Source organism: Balaenoptera physalus, assembly GCF_965194825.1.
Source record: "Balaenoptera physalus genome assembly, chromosome: 16".
NCBI lineage: Eukaryota > Metazoa > Chordata > Mammalia > Artiodactyla > Balaenopteridae > Balaenoptera > Balaenoptera physalus.
In genome coordinates this window covers 55,452,655-55,472,586 of record NC_138898.1, presented here as the reverse complement: position 1 = coordinate 55,472,586, position 19,932 = coordinate 55,452,655, and the positions used below count along the sequence as shown (strand labels likewise).

The 19,932-nt window shown below is 50.2% G+C and overlaps 1 protein-coding gene across 2 annotated transcripts; it reads left to right on the top strand.

Annotated features, from left to right (window-relative positions):
• The first annotated feature begins 1,364 nt into the window (after positions 1-1,364).
• On the top strand, positions 1,365-13,492 carry LOC309644851 (UPF0764 protein C16orf89). Of its 2 annotated transcripts, none has more exons than XM_082429077.1 (8): positions 1,365-1,643; positions 5,460-5,609; positions 7,002-7,152; positions 8,457-8,574; positions 9,924-10,059; positions 10,731-10,835; positions 12,296-12,382; positions 13,150-13,492. In XM_082429077.1, exons 1-8 carry the CDS (start codon positions 1,433-1,435, stop codon positions 13,278-13,280), a joined length of 1,089 nt encoding a protein of 362 aa, XP_082285203.1. In that variant the 5' UTR covers positions 1,365-1,432; the 3' UTR covers positions 13,281-13,492. The 2 variants fall into 2 exon arrangements, with proteins under 2 accessions (XP_082285203.1, XP_082285204.1); XM_082429078.1 differs by having other exon boundaries at positions 1,478-1,643; positions 5,465-5,609.
• The last annotated feature ends 6,440 nt before the right edge of the window (positions 13,493-19,932 follow it).

Here is a 19,932-nt window from a genome sequence, read left to right as displayed (position 1 = left end):
GCTTGGACTCGGTAACAAATTATATCTCAAAAAAGCTATTATTTTTAAATGTTCACAGGGAAATGTCTTACAAGGCTGGAGAAGGGCAAGAATGAAAAATAAAAAGATTGAGAAACCCTGACCTGGAGCCTGCCCACAAGGAACATCAGATGCACATTTTGGTGGTGGTATTTTTATTCTTACAGATCTATAATCTCTTAACTGAAACCCTGGGGACCAGATACGTTTCTGAATTCAGATTTCTTTAGAAAGGGCATATGGCATGCATACACGTAGTAGTTCCAGTGAGGTTCGGGACAGCACCCAATACTCCAACAGTGACATTTTGCAGGGAAACAGATGTACTTTCACAGTGAGTGGGCTGCATGAGGGCACTAAGTCCTCACTGTCCCGATACAAGAAGCACACGTGGCTGTGGGTCTCTTGAAATGTACCCAGCCTGAGCTGAAATGTGCCACGAGTGTAATACTCCCCAGATTTCAAAGACTTTGTAGGAGAAAAATGATATTAAAAAAAGAATGCAAAAAATTAATTTTTATTGATTTTTCATGTTGACAGCAAGTTGAAAAGATAATATTTTGGATATTGGGATCTATTTGTTCAAATAAAATAGATTGTTAAAATTCATTTCACCTGCTTCTCTTTGCTTTTTTTTAATGTGGCCACTAGACGATTTTGAAGCACCCACGAAGCTCACCCTTTGCAGCTCATATTCTGTCCCTACTGGACAGGCTCCACTCTAAGAAATCGTCTGCTCAGTTCAGGGGGCAGGTGTGCCCTCAAATGAGCTTATCCCAAACTTATTTTTAAAAAAGGGACTTCCCTGGTGGTCCAGTGGTAAAGAATCCTCCTTGCAATGCAGGGGATGCGGGTTCGATCCCTGGTCAGGGACTAAGATCCCACATGCCGCCGGGCAACTAAGCCTGTGTGCCACAACTACTGAGCTCACGCGCCTCAACTAGAGAGAGAAAACCCGCACGCCACAACTAGGGAGAAGCCCACGCGCCACAACGAAGAGTCCGCATCCTGCATCGAAAGATCCCACATGCCGCAACTTAAGACCCGATGCAGCCAAAAACAATAAATAAAATTAAAAGAAAAAAACCAAAAAAACCTTTGCAATTGCTAGATCAAAGATAGCCTGTGGGCCTGGAGAGTCAGGGGTGAGAAGGAAAGGGTAGGCCCCTCTCTCCAGCCTTCGGCCAGCTGGCTCCACGTCCAGGGCTGCCACCCCCAGAGTCAGTCCCCTGCAGCTGCCCTTTGAGAGCTCTCTGCCCAGGCCACCACCCCCCCCCCCCCCACAGCTGCTGGATCAGCCCTACCCGGCCACTCCTCTGCAGCTCTGCAGGGAAAGGGGGAGGAGGAGGAGGGAGTGTGGAGGCAGGCTGGCCCGGGGCTGAAGCGCTCCCCAGACTCTCGCAGAAGGCCAGCCATGTCCAGCCCAGGGCTCCTGCTCCTCCTGCTCTTGTTGCTGGCACCCCGGCCACTGCAGCCCTCCTTGCTGCCACCGCCAGACACCCCAGAGGGCAAGGCCACCATCACGGGCCTCATCCTCTCTGCGCTGGAGAGAGCCACGTCCTTCCTGAAGAAGAGGCTGCCCGAAATCAACCTGGATGGCGTGGTGGGCTTCCGGGTGCTGGAAGGTGGGTGCGCTTTCGTTGTCCCGGACTGGCCACCGGGAATCCAGTTCTCTGCCTGTCACCTGCCTGCTCTGCACCTCTGGGACCTGCCCACCTTCTGGTCCCCAAATAGTCTGCTTTAACTATAAGGAAAGAGGGGCACAGGGTGGCTTGCTCCTTTTGGGTGTCTGGAGCCCCGCTGTGATCAATTTTTTTAAAAGCAGGAAGGATTCAGAGGCCCCTCAAGAAAAGATTTGGAAATTATTATTTTCCCAGGAGGAAATGATTCATTTGACAGTCCCTTCCTCCTGACATGCTAGGACAAAAGCGGGCAGAGGGAGTGGGCCCTGTGAAGGGGTAGTCACGGGAGGGTGGCAGCCTCAGCTCCCACCACGTCCAGCCAAAGCTGCCTGAAGTCTCCTAGAAAAGGGCCAAGTGTTTGTTCAGCTTTGAGGGATGTAAGATCCCCAAGGAGGGGGCTGGAGATAGGCCAAGAAAAACAGGGAGCCACCCCACACACACACCACAGGTTGCAGGGAGCCGCTCCCTGACGCAAGTGACAAAGAGCCAGCTTGGTGTCGGCCTGGGGCTCTGGCTGGCCCCACTCCTGTACCACCCCCTCTGCGTTGCCAGGGCTGCTTTCCACCCACCGGGACTCCAGATCCCAGCAGGAGGTGGGGCTCTGGGATGGGTCTGCACCTGCATCTTGGCCTCACTGCCTTGGGGCCTCCTGTGTCCTCCCCACACCCCTGACCCCCTCTCCCCCAGGCTGCATCCTGGAGACCCTCAAGATCCCGGTCCCCTCCCCTCCAAGCCAGGACCAGGGTGCGGCAAGACAGATGCCATGGTCTCCTTCTTTTAACCCCAGCCCCGTCTTACTCCTCTAGAAATTAATCATAATAAACACACAGGGCCGATTTCCCCATTAGGTGCACGATACTTTTAGGGACCCATGAAAATGTTTTAATTTTTCTTAAAATAGGAAGAAGGATGTTAACTTTTTTTTTTTTTTTTTTGGCGACGCCACGCGGCTTGCAGGATCTCAGTTCCCTGACCAGGGATTGAACCCAGGCCACAGCAGTGAAAGCTTGGCTACTAGGCTAGGCCACCAGGGAAGTCCCAAAAAGTGAACTTTTAGGTCAAAGAAAATGCTTCAATATATTACATTCTGTCTTTATCTGTCTTTATACCATCCCAGTTGTAAAGCAATCTTCAATGTACTTTTTTAATGGAGGAGGGGGCCAACAAAGGCAAAAGCGTCTCGGGCCCACGAAGCCTCAACAGGGCCCCACAGACACGCCTGGGTGCTGCCTGGGCACCGGCCACATGTAATCACCCAACAACCCAGAGAGGGTGCTCGGTTTTGCTCCTTCTACAGGTGGGGAAATTGAGGCACAGAGAGGTTCAGTGGCCTCCTGACACCTCACAGCTGATAAGAAGGGGGTCTAGGATTCAAATCCACCTGCTGTAACACCCCTTGAGGGCAATGTGGCCATCGTCCTGACTTTTATGTCCCCCCTGGGTGCTGAGCACAGCACTGGTCGTGGAGAAGTGGTTGAATGAACATTCCAGATCGTGGTGACAGGCTCTTAGTAGCAGCCCCATGGGTCTGTGTTTCCTTATGGAGAGGGAGGGGAGGGGCAGGTGGCTACCTGGGCTCCGTGCCCTCTGGGGTGCCCACGACAGTAAAAGCTGATGTTTACTGGGTACCCGCTAAGCACTGGCAGACCTGAGCACACACATGGGGTGTTCACTGACTTCTCCCCATAACCCTTGACATAAGTCCATTATTATTATCATCCCCTTTTTGCCAAGGAGGGGATAGGCTTTAGAAAATGTCCGAGGTCACACAGCGAGTCAGAGGAGGTAGATTCGAACCCTGCACTGTCTGACTCTGCACTGTTCTTTGAGTCATTCCAGGGCAGCCGCAGCTGGAAGGAGGGAAACAGTGGTCCAAGTGGGTGCCGCGTAACAGCCTCAACCAGGGCCGCACCCTCTTCCCCTCTCCACGGTCGCTGCCCCTTCTCCTTGCAATAACCGATGGCTGCACAACAAATTACCCCAGGATTTAGCTGCTTGAAACCACAACAACAGTTGTTATCACATGGTTTTTATGGGTCAGGAATCCAGGAGCAGCTTAGCTGGGTGGTTCTGACTCAGGTTGCCATCCAGAGGCCAGCGGAGCTGTGGTCATCTGAAGGCTTCACTGGGGCTGGATGAGCTACCTCACTCACTCACAGGCCTGGAGCGGTGGTGCTGGCTAGTGGCTGTGGGCCTCGGTTCCCCACAACACGGTCCCCTCCCTGGGCTGCTTGAGCATCCTCACAACGTGGCGGCCGCTTCACCCAGAGCGAGTGACCCAGGAGAGAGCCAGGTGGAAGCCTCAATGTCTTTTACAACCGAGCCTTGGAAGTCACATGTCACTATTTCCCTAAGTTCTTGTTGGTTTCACAGGTCAGCCCCATTCCAAGTGGGAGGGGGCTGAAGGGGCCTGAAAATTAGCTGCCTACCACAGCACTCCTTCTGAGGGTCCTGCCTGCATTCTCAGCCTTCGCAGGAGAGAGAGAAGGGGTTCACATTCTGGAAGGAGTCCAGTAGCAACAAAATACCCATTGATCGCCCGGGTCCTCTCCACTTGGTGCTAGACAGGTGGACATTGACCTAAGAGAGCAAAGGGTCCCTCCAGCTGCCTCTGTCAGCCATGAGGGGGTTCCAGAATGTAGCAGCAGCTGCCACACATGCAGGAAGAAACAGAAACAAGCCTCAGGACCCAGGATCACCATGAGGCCAGGTTGGGTTCACCTGGTCTCTTTGATGATTCAGCATCCCTCCTGGGTGCCGCTGCAGGACCCTCCATCTACAGGTAGAGCCAATGGTCTAGAACAAGGCTTCAGAACTAGACTGCCTGGTTTGAGTTCAGAGAGGGAGCCAAGTTGGGGGAGGGTGTCACAGAGCCCATCACCCCACAAGACTAGCTCAGCACCCTCCTTAAACCTCGTCCACCCTCCCCAACACAGTGCCCTACCTAAAGGCAACTGCCCTACATCATCTCACCCTCTCAGCCCTGCACTGATGCTCTCCCTCACATCTCGTCTCTTTCTGGCTACCTCATGACCTCCTCTTCCAGCCACCACCATCCTCTCCTACCCCTGCTAGTCCACAGGGCACCTCTGGGAGAATTAGAAAAATGTGCCACCTTTCTTAAGTCACTTGACTGCCATCTGCTGGAAAATTGTCTTAAAACATGTTACAAACCCATGATATTAGTGTGTGCTGCCTTTGTGCAGTGTACAACCTGCTCAACTGTACACAGTGGCTCTCCACTCTGCAATCTGGGTTCCTCCCTCATTTTTTTCTCCTGGACTGCAAACCCTAAGTCTCTCTAACTAATAGTAATAGCTGAACTTTATTAAGTGCTTCCTTTGCACTCTGGACAATGTTAAGTCCTCTGTATGCATTAGTTCATTTAATCCTTATGACCTCCTTCTCCAAGGAGTAAGGACTATCATTATCTTCATTCTACAGATGAAGAAAGTGAAGCAGAGAGAAATTAACTGACTTTCTCTGGTCACCCAACAAGAAAGCATTAGAGTCAGGATTTGAACCCTGGCCCCCCTCCAGAAATCAAGCTCTTAGCCACCACTTTCCCTCACTCTGGCCCCACCCCCAGTACCCAGCTGAGCCCCACAGAGGCCTAATTTTCAAAAAGCTCTGGGAATTTTTTCCCCTCAGGAGCTGGAAGAAGCTGAGAGGCTCAGTAAGCATTATAACTGGGGATATTTTTTTCCTGCCCATGTGGTTTGTCCAATGTTGGAATGAATGAACTCTGCTCTCGCCCAGTGCAGCTCAAAAGTGTTCAGGAGAAGTGGGCCCGGGACCCCCAGGTGCAGCCACTTGGCCTGCGTGCAGGGAAGCTGGCGGAAAAGCTGGCTCCTCTTCTCCACAGATCCATCTTCTACCTCAACCTGAGTGACCCCAAGTACCTAAGAGGTAAGAGCGTGGGTGGAGTCCTGTTTCTTCAGGAACACAGACGGCTTCTGGGAGTGTCTACTGAAATAACCTAGTGGAGCTCCTTCCGGTGTAAGGGAGGGTCCAGGATGCTCTGTAACCAGCTGCCCTGGGGATGTTCTGTCATCCTTGACTTCAGCTTGAGATGACCTCTCCCACCCACACAGAGCCGGTGGAAAGTAGGGAACGGGTCTCCCTCATTTGTTCAGCTCACGTCCAGGCTTGGGGGCCTCCATCCTAAACCAGAGGAGAGGGAGGTTAGAGATCTAAAAGGTAATCCGGCCCTTTGCATGGCAAACATTAGTATCTTTTTTTTTTTTTAATTTTCTTCTTTTTTTTTTAGTTTATTTTTTGGCTGCGTTGGGTCTTCATTGCTGCGCGCGGGCTTTCTCTAGTTGCAGCGAGCAGGGGCTACTCTTCGTTGCGGTGCGCAGGCTTCTCATCATGGTGGCTTCTCTTGTTGCGGAGTACAGGCTCTAGAGGGCACGGGCTTCAGTAGTTGTGGCGTGTGGGCTCAGTAGTTGTGGCTCGCGGGCTCTAGAGCGCAGGCTCGGTAGTTGTGAACGTGGGCTTAGTTGCTCCACGGCATATGGGATCTTCCCAGACCAGGGCTCAAACCCATGTCCCCTGTATTGGCAGGCGGATTCTTAACCACTGTACCACCAGGGAAGTCCCCAAACATTAGCATCTTGCTAGCATCTTTCTTGTGCCCTATAATGCAGAGCCTCTGTCTCTTTGTCAGCCTTGAGTCACCCTACCAAGAGTCCCACCCTATAAGCCCTGGCCTGAGTTGTTCCTGGGTGGGGGTGGGTGGGTGGGTATATAAACCAGCTCCTTGTATGGTCCAGCCCTGCCTCCCAGGCTCCCAGCTCCCAGGTCCATGGGGGTGAGTGGGGAGATAACTGGCCAGTCATCATGACCAGACCCCAGCCCTCCCGAGCTTCGGCCTGTCCCTCTGCAGTCGGCGTCCTCCACCCTCTCCCAGGCCTGGTCCTTAAGACCATCCCAACCCGTATCACCGTGAAGTCTGTTCCATAAGAGGTCCACATTCTAACGGAACAAAAGGTGGCAACTAACCCTACTTATATGTCTCAAGCTTCCATGGGATGCGATAGATTTAGTCAGAGCCTGTCCCAACACTGTTCCTAGTGATTTTTTAAAATTTTTTTAGAGAAAGAGCTTCCTGAGTGTTTCAAATGCAGTGTCCAACCCTCAGGCCAGGCTTGGAGCCCTGAAGGCATCCGAGTGTGCTCAGGGCTGCCGGGGGAGGGACAGCCAGTTCCTGGGCTCAAAACCACAGGAACCTGGGGGGCAGTTAAGCTTGGCATGGCCCACTGCTCCTGGGTCTCCCCGCAACCCTCTCCTCTCTGCCAGAGTTCCAGCCAGCCATTGAGCCTGGGTTTTGGAAACTCCCGCACATCTGGACCCGCACCAGGGCCTCCATGGTCTACTCCACGTTTGAGCAGCAGGACTCCTTCTCAGAGGAGCACAGTGACCTGTGCCTGGTGCAGCTGCTGGGAACCGGGTGGGCCCCCTGGACGGGCCCCGCTTCCGGAAAACCCCAAAGTGCTTGCCCTCCGCCAGTCCTCCCGTCCCACTCACTCTCCAAATCCCCAGGGGTTTGGGCAAAACCAGGCGCCAGCTCCCCCAAGAGCTGTTCCTTCTCCCACCCTCATCCCTGTGAGTCAGCGCCCCTCTCTCCACCCGAGGCTTCCAGCCTGCTCCAATCACCTACCTCCACGCCCTGCACTCCCCAACTGGCTGGTCTCCCCACACCAGAGGGATCTTTCCAAAAAGCACATGTGAACACCCCACCCCAGTGTGAAGCTTCCTTGTTCTCAGGAAAAGTCCCAACTCCTCTGCCCTTCCAGGTCCCCAGGCCACTCCGGTCCAGGCCCTGGGGCCTCTCTTCAGACTCTCAAAGGCATCAGCTCCCTCCCACTTAAAGCCTTTGCCTGTGCCCAGCAGTTGCCTCTGTGGGGCCTCCTCCCACCCTGCCCCACCCCAGGCCCTGTGCCTAAGTAACTCTGCTCACACTTGAGGGCCAGCTCCAGCATCCTTCCTCCAGAACCTTACCTGACCCTACTGCAGGGGGCTGACCTCCCATGGTGGACCGGTTCTCCTCTCCAGATGCAGTTCACATTTGTTTTATGGTTCTGTAGAACAAATGTGAACTGCATCTGGCTAGGAGAACCAGTCCCAGAAAGCAGAACAGGGCTGTAGGCCGCAGAAAGAAGGACCCAGCCTAGTTTAGCTCACCTGCTGAGCAGTGGGCTTGGAGCAAACCCCCGAGGGGCAGCCCTAGGTGCAGGGACCCATGGAACCCATGAGCAGAAGGGGCAGCAGGTGCCCGAGCTCCCACCCTCTCAGCATCCTTCAGAGAGGTGTTCGGGCCAGGACAGAGCTGGGCTTGCAGAGGGGCTATGCTCCAGTGAGGGACCTGCCCTGTCCCTTCCATGGGGCAGGCCAGGCCTGGCACGGGGGGGTGGGCATGCCAGGCCCGGGGATCTGCTGTTCTGGGTCCAGGGATCTGCTGTTTAGGGCAATTCTGGGAAAGATGGTACTTGGGGGTCCCACGGAGAAATAGGAAGTCGCAGCCCCTGGTGGCTCCCCTCACCCAGGATAGCTCCAGCATCGCCCCCCCTGTGCGGGGGGGGAACAATGTAGCCAATCCAGACACAGGACACCTGTGTTTATCTGGCACAGCTGTGTGCCTGGACCCTACTGGGGGGTCTAATAACTAGAGGGGGCATCAGGACCAAGAAAGGCTCCGTGCCCTTGGGCTTCATTCTGGACGCTTTTAACAGCTTGGAACCACTTCTCCCACAGGACAAACAGCAGCCAGCCCTGCAGGCTCTCTGATTTCTGCAAGACCCTCATGACCAGGCCCGGCTGCTCTGGCTACTGCCTGTCTCACCAGCTGCTCTTCTTCCTCTCGGCCAGAATGGTGAGTGCCTGGTGTGGGCTCAGCCACAGCCCAAGGAGGAGGAAGAATGACTGAAAGGGGCTGGAGACAGTGTGGTTTCGTATGTTCACAGCTGGAAAATAAGCAGGTTTTAAACCCCTGCTTCAGACCTCAGGAGGCGGAAGTGAGCAGCCTGTCATTTTTAGCCATGAAATCCAACCACAATGGTGGTGGGGGGATGAGATTCTGTTGCACAGAGAACTCTGCATGCTGAACTGGATCATAGGGCATTAGAAAAAGAGAGAGGGAAGCAGCAGAAAGAACTCAATAAACAACAGATGGAAAAAGGTCTTAGAACAAAGTCAGTAGCTAGCTGCTTCCAGAAAACCAAACCAAGACCAAAACAGCCCCACCATCACTTCTCCTGTGCCCAAACACTCTTCCAAGGCCAAGATTTGCTAGATACACATTTTATTTTATTTTATTTTGGCCTCACCGTGGGGCTTATGGGATCTCAGTTCTCTGACCAGGGAATGAACCCGGGCCATGGCAGTGAAAGCACCGAATCCTAACCACTAGACCACCAAGGAACTCCCGCTAAATATTCATTTTAAACATATATTTATTTATATACAAAGTAGGGCTTGCTATCTCCATTCAAAAATGTTACTCAATGTCCAGAAATTCTTAGCCAAGAAAGGACTTGCTGATTTTGTCTAATAGATTTTTTTATTATTATTTATTTGTAAGCTGTCACAGCCCAGTGTTTTTGTAAATACAATAAAAGCCAAGTTACAAGGAAAGTTATTGTGATTACTAGATTCAGCAGATAGAAAGTTGCTCTGACATATTGCTATAGAAGTTTCCAAAGCCTGTTCTCATCCCCTGTCCTCTCCGTGCAACCGCTCCACGGCCCAGGCTTTGAGCAGCACTGTAGCTGCCTGCTTGCGGGGTTAGGCTGGAATCAGAATGCGGTGACAGAGCGCTTTAGAGCGCCCCCTAGTGTCGGGCGTCGTGTCAGGCACTTCCAGGTTATGGTACCGCCCGCCCCCCCCCCCGACACGAGCGCCCCTCGGGTGCAGCTCCCATCGGCATCGCCCTTTCCCCATGAAAACCCTTGAGGCTCACAAAGTTTAACTTAGTGGGTGGAAGTCGCACAGCTCCTAAGCTGCAGAGCCGGGGCTCGAACTCAGCTCTCTCTGTCCCCCAGTGACTAAGCCCCACCAGGCTGGGAGTGTGGATAGGGAAGAAATTTTGGGAAAAGGGAAAGGACCTGCCCCAAAGGCAGCCACTTAAAAAACCGTTTCCGAACAGCAGGTCTTTTCCTGTAACAGCGCGCATGTGTCGCTCAGACCACCAACTTCCTTGTCTCTTGGTGTTTGTTCCCCCAGAGGGGATGCACGAAGGGGCTGTTCCGCCAGAGCCAGCGCTACATGAACCTCTTCTGTGCCAACATGATGGACTTGAACCGGAGAGCTGAGGCCATCGGATATGCCTACCCCACCCGGGACCTCTTCATGGAAAACAGTGGGCCCCCGCATTCTGCTCTAGGAACAAAGCAGCGGGGTGTCCCTGATTCTGGGCACACACACAAACACACACATATGCACTAGGGCTGCCAGGTTTAGCAAATGAAAATATAAGAGGCCCAGGCAAATTTGAACTTCAGATAAACAACAAATACATTTTTAGTATAAGTGTATCCCAAACATTGCATGGGCTATACTTAATTTTTTTCTTTTTTTTAATTTTTTGGCCACACCGTGTGGCATGCTGGATCTTAGTTCCCTAACCAGGGATTAAACCTGCGTGCCCTGCAGTGGAAGAGTGGAAGCACTTAGTCTTAACCACTGGACCACCAGAGAAGTCCTACTTAACAATTTTTAATTTGTCATTTATTGGAAATAAATTTAAGTGGGCATCCTGTATTTTATCTGCCACTGTTTTGACTGCTTCCTGCTCCAAAAATCTGACCCAGTGACGGAGCTCTGGACAGACTGACCAAGGCAGGACCCAGGTTTGGGGGCCCCTGCTTACTAAGGCAGACCCTCAGGGCTGCCTCCTTGCAGCCACTGTGTTGAGTGCCCACCTCCTGGTGCCGCCTCTCTCTAGCAGGTGGCACCATGGTGGCCTTGGGGAGGGGGAAGAGGTGGGCCTGGGGGGTAGGCCTGCAGAGGGTCCCCTGTCTTTGCTTCCAGTCATGTTCTGTGGAATCGGTGGCTTCTCCGACTTCTACAAACTCCGGTGGCTGGAGGCCATTCTCAGCTGGCAGAAGCCGCAGGAAGGATGCTTTGGGAAGCCAGGTGAGCTGTACTTCCTCCCTGGCTGGGAGCAGGGGTGGGGGTGGGGGTGCTGGGCTTCTATGCCAGTTGGGGAAAGGATGCACTGGTGTTGGGGGGGGGTGCAGAGAGAGATGGGCAACATGCATGTCCATGCACACACATGCACGTGCACACACACACACACACGTGGAAATAGGCTCGGAGTTTTGGAAGCCAAAACTTTGCAGGATGAGAGGCGGTCTTGTTGGAAGATATTGGACCCCTGCACCTGTGTTAACAAATTCATTTCTTCATCAAGTATTCCCTGAGCACCTACTATATGCCAGACACAGTTCTAGGCTCTGGAGAAACTAGGCAGGGAAAAGAGGAAAGAGGAAAAGAGACAGAAACCACCTAAACAAACCAGTAAGTGAAATGTGAGTTCTGATAATGGTTGTGAAGGATACATCAGGCTGAGAGAGAAAAGAACACTGGAGAAGCTGCTTTAGGCAGAATAGTCAGGGGAGATGTCTGAGAGGTGGTGACATAGAAGCAGGGGTGGAGGGAACTATATTCAATATCCTATGATAAACCATAATGGAAAAGAATATCAAAAAGAATATGTATATGTATAACTGAGTCACTTGCTGTACAGCAGAAATTAAACACAACATTGTAAACTGTACTTCAATAAAATTTTTTGAAAAAGAAGAATCTGGGACTTCCCCACCGGTCCAGTGGTTAAGACTCCATGCTTCCACTTCAGGGGGCACGGGTTCAGGGTTTGATCCCTGGTCAGGGAACTAAGATTCCTACATGCCGCAAGTCATGGCCAAAAATTTTAAAAAATAAAGAAGAAATAGAGAAAAAGAAAAAGAAGAAGAAGCGGAGGGTGGAAAGGCAGAGGATGCAGCCCCTTTCCAGCCATGTGACACCAGACAGCTGGTCCTCTTTGGAGTAAGTCACTTCACCTCTCTGAGCCTCAATTTTCCTGTCTATAAATAAATGAGCAAAATAATCTCCACCTTCCTGAGCTGTGAGGAGTAGACATAATACAGATGAAACCACCTAACTTTTGCCAGGTACAGACAAGGCTCCCAGTAAATGCTGGCTTCCCAAATGAGAAGCTTAGGATGCTCAAAGACCAAAGCTTTTGAAATAAGATAGTCTGTTTTAAAACAGAGGCATTTATAAAATGAAGATTCTCAGGCCTCCAGACCTATAGATTCAGCAGGTGGAGGTGCTGCAGACCCCCATTTTCAATGAGCTCCTCTGGCCACTCTGATATGGGTGATTGGGGGACCACAATTTGGGAAACATCAGTAGATGCAGATTGAGGTGGTGTGGAAGTATCTCTACCCAGGGGCACGAGGAAACTTCCGGAAGAGCCTCCAGATTCAAGAGAAGACTTGAGTTGCTTGAGGTGTTGTGAAGAGTAGGGGGCTTAGCCAGTAATATTTAAAAACCCATCTTGAGAAGTTCACCTTTCATTCTTCTCTCAGCTGCTGAAAATGAAGAATTACCCAAAGCCATTCAGTACCAACAGCATCTTTTGAGAAGAGTGAAGAGGCGAGAAAAACAATTTACAGGTAATGAAAATAACCAAGACATGAAACCAAAACCTAGAAAGGATACACATGGCTTGCACTCAAGGAAAACAGGCTCCCAGCATCACCCAGGAGCCAGGGTGGAGGGCCTTTGTGTTTGGGAGCTAGAGGGAAGGGTAGGAGTCTCTGATGCCCTCCTCTTTGAAAGTGGGGAGTCCAGAGATGCTGTCTCCAGTAAGGGGAACATAAAAGAGAAGGTTTGGTGTATTACACACTGAAAGTCACAGAGATAACCCCTCTCGGTCAAAGTCTAGTCAGGAAAACAGAACCTGCATCAGGAACTTCAGCAGAGGGAATTGAATATAGGGAACTCAGAGGTGCTGCAAGAGCTGAAAACAGAAAAGGTGAGAAAACACAGACATTAACCACTGCAGGAAGCCCCCATCCTCCCTGGAGGCAGAGCTGGAGGGACCGTGAGAGGAGATGGGGTGAGTGGAGCCTGCAGAGGCTGGACGCAGAGGAGACAGAGAAGGGCAAGGGGAGAAATACCCTGGCTTCTCCCCTCACCCCACCTGTGCCTGCCTGTGGTGGGCAAGGCAGTCTGGGAAATGTAGTTTGGAGGGGTTGGTGCACTGGGGTTTGGAGCAAAGAAGGGCAGAGGGGGGATCGTTGAGCCAGGGGACAAGTGACGAGCACAGTTCTGGTGGCCGCACGTCCCCAGGCTGGCCGAGGGAACATCTGAAAAGTACTCCCAATGGAACGGTGGCCATCCCCCGCCAGCACTCACAGCAGGGCCTCTGCCTCCCCAGATGGCTGCTCTTCCCACAACACGGCCATGGCTGTCGCGGCCCTGGGTGGCTTCATCTCCGTCCTGGCGGAACTCCCGCCAGCAGATGGAGAGCTGCGGCCGCCCACACCGACACCACCCAGCAGCCACTGACAAGGATGGTTCCACGCCTGCCACCCGCCAGGAAGGTGAAACGCACGCCTTTCATCATTCCTTCCTTAGTCCTGGGGCCTGGGTCTCACCCTGAGAAGGAGGCAGCCGAAGCAAAGCAATCCAGTGTCATCCCCTCGGGGAGCAGGGCTGGGGAGGTGGGGCTGGAATGGACCCAGGCGCGGAGCAGATGAATAAATTTAGAGTGCAGTTGAGTGGGGAGTTGGGTCTTGTTCCTCAGCCTTTCAGACAACTTCACTTGGGATAATTATAGCACCCATCCCAATATTACCTCCACAGCTGTGACAGTTATGTCTGTAGAGTACTGAGAACGGTACCTGTAATGTAGTAGGTGCCAGGTAAATGTTACCTGCTCCTGCAGTGATGATGTCCCATTCTGTGGGAGCTTGTCCCGAGGCAGTGGCCGGGGGTTGGGGGGGGAGCTGGCTCATCAACGTTTCTCTCATTCCCAGCTTGCTTCTCTTCCCTCCTGTTCTGCTTCACTGTGAGTATATCTAAAGTGTCAGGTGGAGCCCTGACACTAATCTCGTCTGGGAAAAGACCTGGAAACTAATTATAGGTCCAGGTGTGTCTATGGTGCTGATTTCAGGCTACGTGCACATGGGCATTAAAAAAAAAAAAGCTAAAAACCCAGTCTTCGGACTGCAAGGCTCTTAGTGGCTGATGGTCATATGTATGTGATAATTTAAACATATTTGAGAATCTGAATTAAAATACCCTTTGCTCTTTCTGTGCCCAACTGAATAATCCAGTGGGAGGAATAGTTCTAAATCTGTCCTTTGGGAGTTGGTCTCCTCTATCTATTCCTCTTTGCTGCTGCCCCCGGATGCCTTCCCGAAAGTGCTCTTAAACTGTCAGGCCCACAGGAACATTCCTGGATTTTGTTGGCAAGTGTGACTTGCTTTTGAGATTGTAGTTTTCTTGGGAAACCAGGAGCCAGAATTTAATACCCACTTGGCACTTTGTATTCTTCGGGAATTTCTTCCACATTACCTCTCAAACAAAATTTACCAAGAGAGGCACAGAATCAGATTGGGTTGGGCCGGGTAGGCCGGGGCGGGGGGCGTTGGCGGGGGGTAATATAAGATTAATATGAATTTGTGATGGATTAGTTGATGGAGCCTGACACCGATTCACTTTTGGAAGGCTTGAGTTACCAAACCAGGACGGAATGATCTAGGAGAAACCTGAGTTTACAAGTCACTTGCAAGGAAAGGGAATCCTAATCCAAACGGGGAAGAAAAATTTACAAGGCAAACCCCACCTGAATCACTTCTTTGGATTTCTGTTGCCGCGGGCACTGAAGAGAGGTGAAAACAGTGGATGAGTCTTTTCACCTCAGCTTCTACTGAAGATGGATCCTGTGAGCATTTACCATGGTGTTGAGGGGGGGCTTCATTTCCCTTGTTCTGTCACTGCTCACGACCTCCCTAGAAGAGTTTCTCAACCTGTCACTGCTCACGACCTCCCTAGAAGAGTTTCTCAACCTGTGGCCTGTGGCTGCCTGCATCAGAACTACCTGATGTCTCCTGTTAAACATGCAGGCTGGATTCTCATTCAGCCACCAGGAGGGGAAGGGATGTGACAGCGAGAGCTAGATCAGCTTGAAGTCAGCATGTCCCATTCTCTGTCCCTGGGTTCTCTGTCCCTCAGCGACTGTGCCTCTGCTCTCCTCCCACACCAGTGGTCAGGGAGACTGGACCCGGCAACATTTCACCAAGACACTCTGTGTTTCCCAGGTCTTCACTGTTCCCTTTCTTCCATCTGGATTACCCATCCTGACCCCATCCCCCAGTTCAGTTAAGATTTTATTTGTCCTGTAAAATTCACCTAGAACGCCACTTGTCCCATGAAGTCTTCTCCCATTCTCCCACCTGCCTCCCTCTTTTTTACACGGCTCTTTGGGCACCTTATTCTGACACTCGTGTACTTGTGGATTCTATCATCAGATGCTAAACCACCTTAGGGCATGAGCGATATTGTGCTCTCTTTGTGTGCCCAGCTCCTACTGTACTGCCTGGAGCAGAGAAGTGTTTAATAGATGTTCGCAGAATTAAATAGGAAAAAAGAAAAGAAAAACCGGGCTCTTTAGGATGTGTGTCCAAGTCTTAGCTGGTGGAAGAGGGCTTGGGCTTTGAGCATTGTTGAGCCTGGTCTGGCAAGTCCACGCAGGATGAGGGCCCCTAAGGTCACCCCCACACATGGAGCGTATGACAGAACCTCCTGCCTCTGGAAACCTCAAAGCCAGGTTCTAGCATATTGTAAATACCCTCATAGCACTTTACATAAGAGATACAGAACACAGTGCAGACAGAAGAAATTGATCTTGGTTTATAATTCCTAAAAGGGTTTTATAAGAGCAAGTTTGGTTTCCCAGACTCCAAAATAAACATGCATCCCTGCCCCTCACCCCCCAGAAAGAAGTTCCTCCTGGGCAGGAGAGCAGAGGGGCTAAGGGCTCATGCTTCAGAGCCAGCTGCCTCCTCTGCTAACAGCTGTGTGACCTTGGGCCAGTAGCTTGCCCTCTCTGTGCCCCCATTTCCTTTTCTGTATAATGGATAGCATAATGATACCCACCTTCTAGGATTCATGAAGGGATTTGATAAAATGGTGCAGGTTAAGCCCCTTGCACACTGCCTGAGGCTTAGATGAGCTGGGGGACTCTTAGCTGTGAGTTTCCTTAGAAAACCCAACATCCACACCACCTCTGGGGTGTTATCAGTCGCCTATTATTTACGAGCAAACAATGTCATTCCCAGACAAATATTCCACCATAACATCCACACCACCTCTGGGGTGTTATCAGTCGCCTATTATTTACGAGCAAACAATGTCATTCCCAGACAAATACTCCACCCATTCATTCAATAAATATTGATTAAGAACATTCTGTGTGCCAAGCTGTGCTCTGGGCATGGAAAATACAGCTGAAAATACAAACAAGGACCCTGTTCCCATCCATTTATTCAGGAAATATCCGTGAAACACCTCCAGTGCACCAGGCACTGTGCAAAGTGCTGGGAAAAGCAGTGAAAAGCAGAGGTGGTCTCTGCCCTCATAGAGATGACAGTCAGGTGAGGAGACAAGCATAGGAAACAATCGTAATCAAGCAGATTGAGTTTATAGTAGGCAAAGACTGGGTACACTGCTTAAACTTTCTTCTTTCCCTCGATTGATTAACGTATACCAATGCATAAACGTTGTTCGTGTTCTTAGTGGGGGAAACTTATTTCCTATATTCCACGCCCTGCCAGGGCTCAGAGCTCTCAGCCAGAGAGCCTGCTAAAATGTATGAACAAGGTAACAGCAACAGAAGAGGCATCTTCAGGAGATGTATGACTCAGAGCTGAAGAGTACACGTAAACCACGTACACCATAAACCGTCACAGCCTGTGGACTGAGGGCTCCAAGGAGAGGCCACAACACCCAACCCCCATCCTGTCAGCTTTGTCTTAAAACCCTCTGGGGTCCTTTGCAATCACTCCCTGTTTCCATCCCCGGCCCTCAGGCAACCACTAATCTTGCTATCTCTCCAGATTGGATGTTCAATACAAATGGAGTCACATTCAGGACTTTCAGGGGTGACTAAATAGACATTTCACCAAGGAAGACATACAGATGGCCAAGAGGCACATGAAAAGATGCTCAACATCGCTAATTATTAGAGAAATGCAAATCAAAACTACAATGAGGTATCACCTCACGCTGGTCAGAATGGCCATTATCAAAAACCTAGAAACAATAAATGCTGGAAAGGGTGTGGTGAAAAGGGAACCCTCCTGCACTGTTGGTGGGAATGTAAATTGATACATTCACTATGGAAAATGGTATGGAAGTCCTTTAAAAAACTAAAAATAGAACTACCATATGACCCAGCAATCCCACTACTGGGCATATACCCTGAGAAAACCATAATTCAAAAAGACACATGTACCACAATGTTCATTGCAGCACTATTTACAATAGCCAGGACATGGAACCAACCTAAATGTCCATTGACAGATGAATGGATAAAGAAGGTGTGGCACATATATACAGTGGAATATTACTCAGCCATAAAAAGAAACGAAATTTAGTTATTTGTAGTAAGGTGGATGGACCTAGAGTCTGTCATACAGAGTGAAGTAAGTCAGAAAGAGAAAAACAAATACCATATGCTAACGCATATATATGGAACTAAAAAAAAAAAAAGAAAAATGGTACTGATGAACCTAGTTGCTGGGCAGGAATGAAGAGATAGACATAGAAAATGGACCTCAGGACATGGGGTTGGAGGGGGAAGCTGGGGTGAAGTGAGAGCAGCATCGACATATATCACTATCGAATATAAAATAGTTGGCTGGTGGGAAGCAGCAGCATAGCACAGGGAGATGGGCTCAGTGCTTTGTGATGACCTAGAGGGGTGGGATAGGGAGGAGGGGAAGGAGGCTCAAGAGGGAGGGGATATGGGGACATGTGTATGCATATGGCTGATGTGCTTTGTTGTGTAACAGAAACTAACACCATATTGTGAAGCAATTATACTCCAATAAAGATCTATTAAAAAAAAAAAAAAGTAGGTGTGAGCAAAGGAGGAAGTCCTGGGTTAGTTAGCTGGTTTCGCTAGAACTGTATTTTGGGGCTTGTTAAAAAACAAACTGAGGGACTTCCCCGGTGGCACAGTGGTTGGCAGTCTGCCTGCCAACGCGGGGGACAAGGGTTCAATCCCTGGTCCTGGAGGATCCCACATGCTGCGGAGCCACTAAGCCCATGCGCCACAACTACTGAGCCTGCTCTCTGGAGCCTGCGAGCCACAACTGCTGAAGCCTGCTCACCTAGAGCCTGTGCTCTGCAACAAGAGAAGCCACCACAATGAGAAGCCCTCGCACTGCAACGAAGAGTAGCCCCCATTCGCCACAACTAGAGAAAGCCCATGTGCAGCAATGAAGACCCAACGCAGCCAAAATAAATAAACAAATCTATTTTAAAAAATAGAAAAAACACTAAAAGGGAGAGGGACTTCCCTGGTGGTCCAGTGGTTAAGACTCTGCACTCCCACTGCAGGGGGCCTGAGTTTGATCCCTGGTCAGGGAACTAGATCCCACATGCCTCAACAAAGATCCTGTGTGCCACTACTAAGAACTGGCACAGCCAAATAATTAATTAATTAATTAATTTTTAAAAAGAGGGAGCAAAGTCAAACACTTCCTGGCTTCCATCAGCCTCCAGAGGAGATGTGTTAATTTCTTCCTCGCTGCAGTCATTCACAGGTGGGCCTGGTCAGGATGTTTCCTGTGAACTAAACAAAGGTATTTTAGCTTAATGCTCATTACCTGGGAGGCAGGGTTCCCAGAGATCGGCTATTATGTATAATTTAAGCTTATAGGCAGCATGCCTTTAGTGGTTAACTTGTAATAGAATACAAAAGGTTCTTCCCTATTACTTAGTGTCCCGAAGACCCATCTTGCCCAAATTAGAATTCAGGCTTCTTTTATACTAAAAAGGGAAAGGGGTGTTGTTGGTTGTTGCAGACTTCTTGGTGCCAGAATCCTTTGTTCTTGCAGCTGCCCACAAAGGTCAGGTTACAATGTTCATGTAAACCTCCAACAGGATAAATGTTATCCTCTGTTCTGCAACTTTTTATCTCTATATGAATGGAAAAGTGTTATACCTTTAAAGGTCAGAGGCTTGAGAATGGGCTATCCTGTATATTTCAGGCTATAGGCAACATTCTTAACTTGTAGCAAAAGCAATAGAATACAAAAGTTAAAGAAACAGATCTAATGTGGAGTCAGATTTGTTCTCCCTCTTACACTTAAAACAACTTGGCAAAGGAGTGAAAAACATCTAAGTAGGGAGAAGAATAAAGGTCAGAACTTGCCATAGACTGCCTGCCAACTGCAACTCCTAGTTGACTGAGAACAGAGGACTTCCAGGGGCAGGGAAGTTGGTGGCAGACTTTGGCTTGTTTGCTGATGATTTTTGGCACCTGGATATAAAGATCAGCAAGACATTCACTCCACATCAATACATTTGCATCAGGCCAGGTCATTTAACTCCCAGAGGATCAGTCACTTTGAATGTGATTCACTAAAGTGAATTAATTGTGGTTCCCCCAAGGCCCCAGAGCCAGTGGTGGGAGCCCATTTGAGGTCTCTGACAGTATTAGTTCTGAAATTAAGGTGTCAGCAGGGCTCTGCTCTCTCTCTGAAGCCTGGAGGGAAGAATATTTTCTGTGCCTCTCTTCTAGCTTCTGGTGGTTGCCAGCAATCTTGGGCATCACTTGGTTTGTAGCTGCATCACTCCAGGCTCTGCCTCTGTCCTCACGTGGTCTTCTTCCCTCTGTGTGTGTCTCTCTCTGTCTCTTCGCTTCTTCTAAGGACACCAGTCAGATTGAATTTAGGGCCCACCCTACCCTAGTTTGACCTCATCTTAACTAATCACACCTGCAAAGATCCTATTTCCAAATAAGATCACATTCTAAGGCCCTGGGAAGGATGTAAATTTGGGGAGACACTATCCAACCCAGTATACTGACCCTGACTGGCTCTAAGGGGCACTGAAGCCGAATCCAGCCTCTGTACCCTGACACTGAATTAAATCTCAGAGACAGAGTTTTGAGTGAAGTAGGAAAGAATAGCCTTATTGCTTTACC